This window comes from Penicillium expansum (genome assembly GCF_000769745.1).
Source record: "Penicillium expansum strain MD-8 chromosome Unknown contig228, whole genome shotgun sequence".
Classification (NCBI taxonomy): Eukaryota; Fungi; Ascomycota; class Eurotiomycetes; order Eurotiales; family Aspergillaceae; genus Penicillium; species Penicillium expansum.
Genome location: NW_015971269.1, coordinates 1 through 1,980, shown reverse-complemented (window position 1 = coordinate 1,980; position 1,980 = coordinate 1). Strand labels below are relative to the sequence as shown.

At 45.7% G+C, this 1,980-nt stretch overlaps 1 protein-coding gene across 1 annotated transcript; it reads left to right on the top strand.

Moving 5' to 3' along the window:
• Positions 1-695: 695 nt before the first annotated feature.
• PEX2_070340 (uncharacterized protein) lies at positions 696-935 on the top strand (the record flags this gene model as incomplete). Its single annotated transcript, XM_016744305.1, has 1 exon — positions 696-935. One exon carries the CDS (start codon positions 696-698, stop codon positions 933-935), a length of 240 nt encoding a protein of 79 aa, XP_016600084.1.
• Positions 936-1,980: the final 1,045 nt, after the last annotated feature.

Sequence of the window (1,980 nt, the reverse complement as noted above, 5' to 3'; positions counted from 1 at the left end):
TGACTCATCAGCAAGCCCCCAAAAACCACCAAAATGGCGACTAGCAACTCACAGGAACGCAATTTTGCTTTACTTCAGCATAATTGGCGTAATTCTGCACATGGCGGGTGTCTGGCACACATGGTTGGAGTGACTTCTCAGCTGAAGAAAGCATCGCTGGCAGCACCTAGCCGAGAGGTGGTGTGGTGGGCGGAGGGTACCAGCGCTTATCTCAACAGAACCAGGACGAGTGCAAAGGCCCGCAAGAGCCTACACTATTAGAAGGATGTGAAATAAATAATCTCGGCAAGTGTGATTACCATTTTAGACCTGACATCTCCCGCTCAATAGGTGTTGCGATGAGCGACTTCTGTTGTAGAACGAAACATTCATTTCTGTGAGACCCAGAAGGAGAAAGACAATGCCTTGTGCTGATGTGGATCCGTGACCTTAAACGTTCTGTTCTGTATGCGCTTGTCGATCAGCACTCGGAATGCTACAGTCTATTGCAATCCCCTAACCGAACGGACGAATTTGGGCCAAACCCCGAGGATTAGGCAGACATCGCGCTTCGATGTAGCCCACTGCCTGAGCTTAGCAAGATGCGATTAGTGCTCGAGGCTGGGGGGGTATTTCAATGATCAATCATTCCCGGGTTTGATCGTCTAATTCGCGCTCCCTGTATAATATAATGGTTAGTTCATGATAGCATCGACATGCTTATAGAAGGGCCAAGGTTTGAGACTGAACTTACAGGCTGTAGCTTTGGATTCAGGTTCCTTTGCAGCTTGCCGGAGGGTATCCGTATATGCTCGCAATTTACGGGCTCGAGCGACTGCAATTATAGCGAGTGGTTGGCAGAGTCGAATATATCAAAGAAAAACTCGCAGAGGGAAGTTGCATGGTTATCATCTAGATTACCACTCAGGGTCAGCCACTTCACGCTCTCTTCATAAAATAGAGGTTAGTTCATGATCGTTTCGGCATACTTGATAGAAGGGTCAAAATTGGAGACTGGACTTACAGCTGCGGCTAGCTTCATCCTGGATTCGTCAATTATAGCACAGTGGGTGACTTATATGTACTAACATTAGGCATATTGAATGTTATTATGGGAAATATGTGATAATAATTATGAAGGTGCGGATGTTGGTAAAAGCTTGAGACGATTTGCGAAGACGGGGAGAGGAAGAGGAATAAGGAAAGCAGAAGGGGAAAGAGATCATTAAATATAGCAAACGCGCGATTATATGAGGACTGGAGTCCTACCTAGGCACCTAGGTTTACCTCATTTATAAGCCTGATATTTCTCGGTGAACATAGATGGGTGACCGTCCTCCATAATCTCCATTTGTAGGGGAAATGAGGAGGTCAGTATATAATTAATTAAGAAAATCTATTCTCATCGGCTCCTAATATAACTTATACAAGACAAACATGGCAAAGAAAGGTGTAACAACTGCCCATTATCTGATAGAAAACTTTTGGAATGTGCTAAGACTAAAAGACTCCAAAGAATACCACCTTCAGTCAGACCAACTTCACACATGTGACTGATTGTATAAATAAGGATCTATCCAATTCTCGAATCCTTCCTTCTTTACACTCTAAATCCTACGACTCCTCCCATGGGCACCTTTCACCGGGTGCTACTCATCAAGAGTGGATATATCGACTACCGAGTAGTTCACCTAGGAGCACAGCTCACGAGTGCTGCTAATCGCGCCAATCCATACCGGGATTAAGGGGAACGAACCATGCGCGTGGACAAGAACAGGCTCGCAGCAGAAGTCCTTGTCGCCCGATCTAACCCACATCCCCCATCTGACACTCATTTTGAAGAGGTGCCAACTGTACGAGGACGAAGGACCAACCACCCTCATCACCCTATGGCCACCCAACCAACCACTTCCATACTTCTAACCTACAACTATACATATACTTTCTACAAATAAGATGATACATACGACCATAGGGTGTGGAAAACAGGGCTTCCCGTCC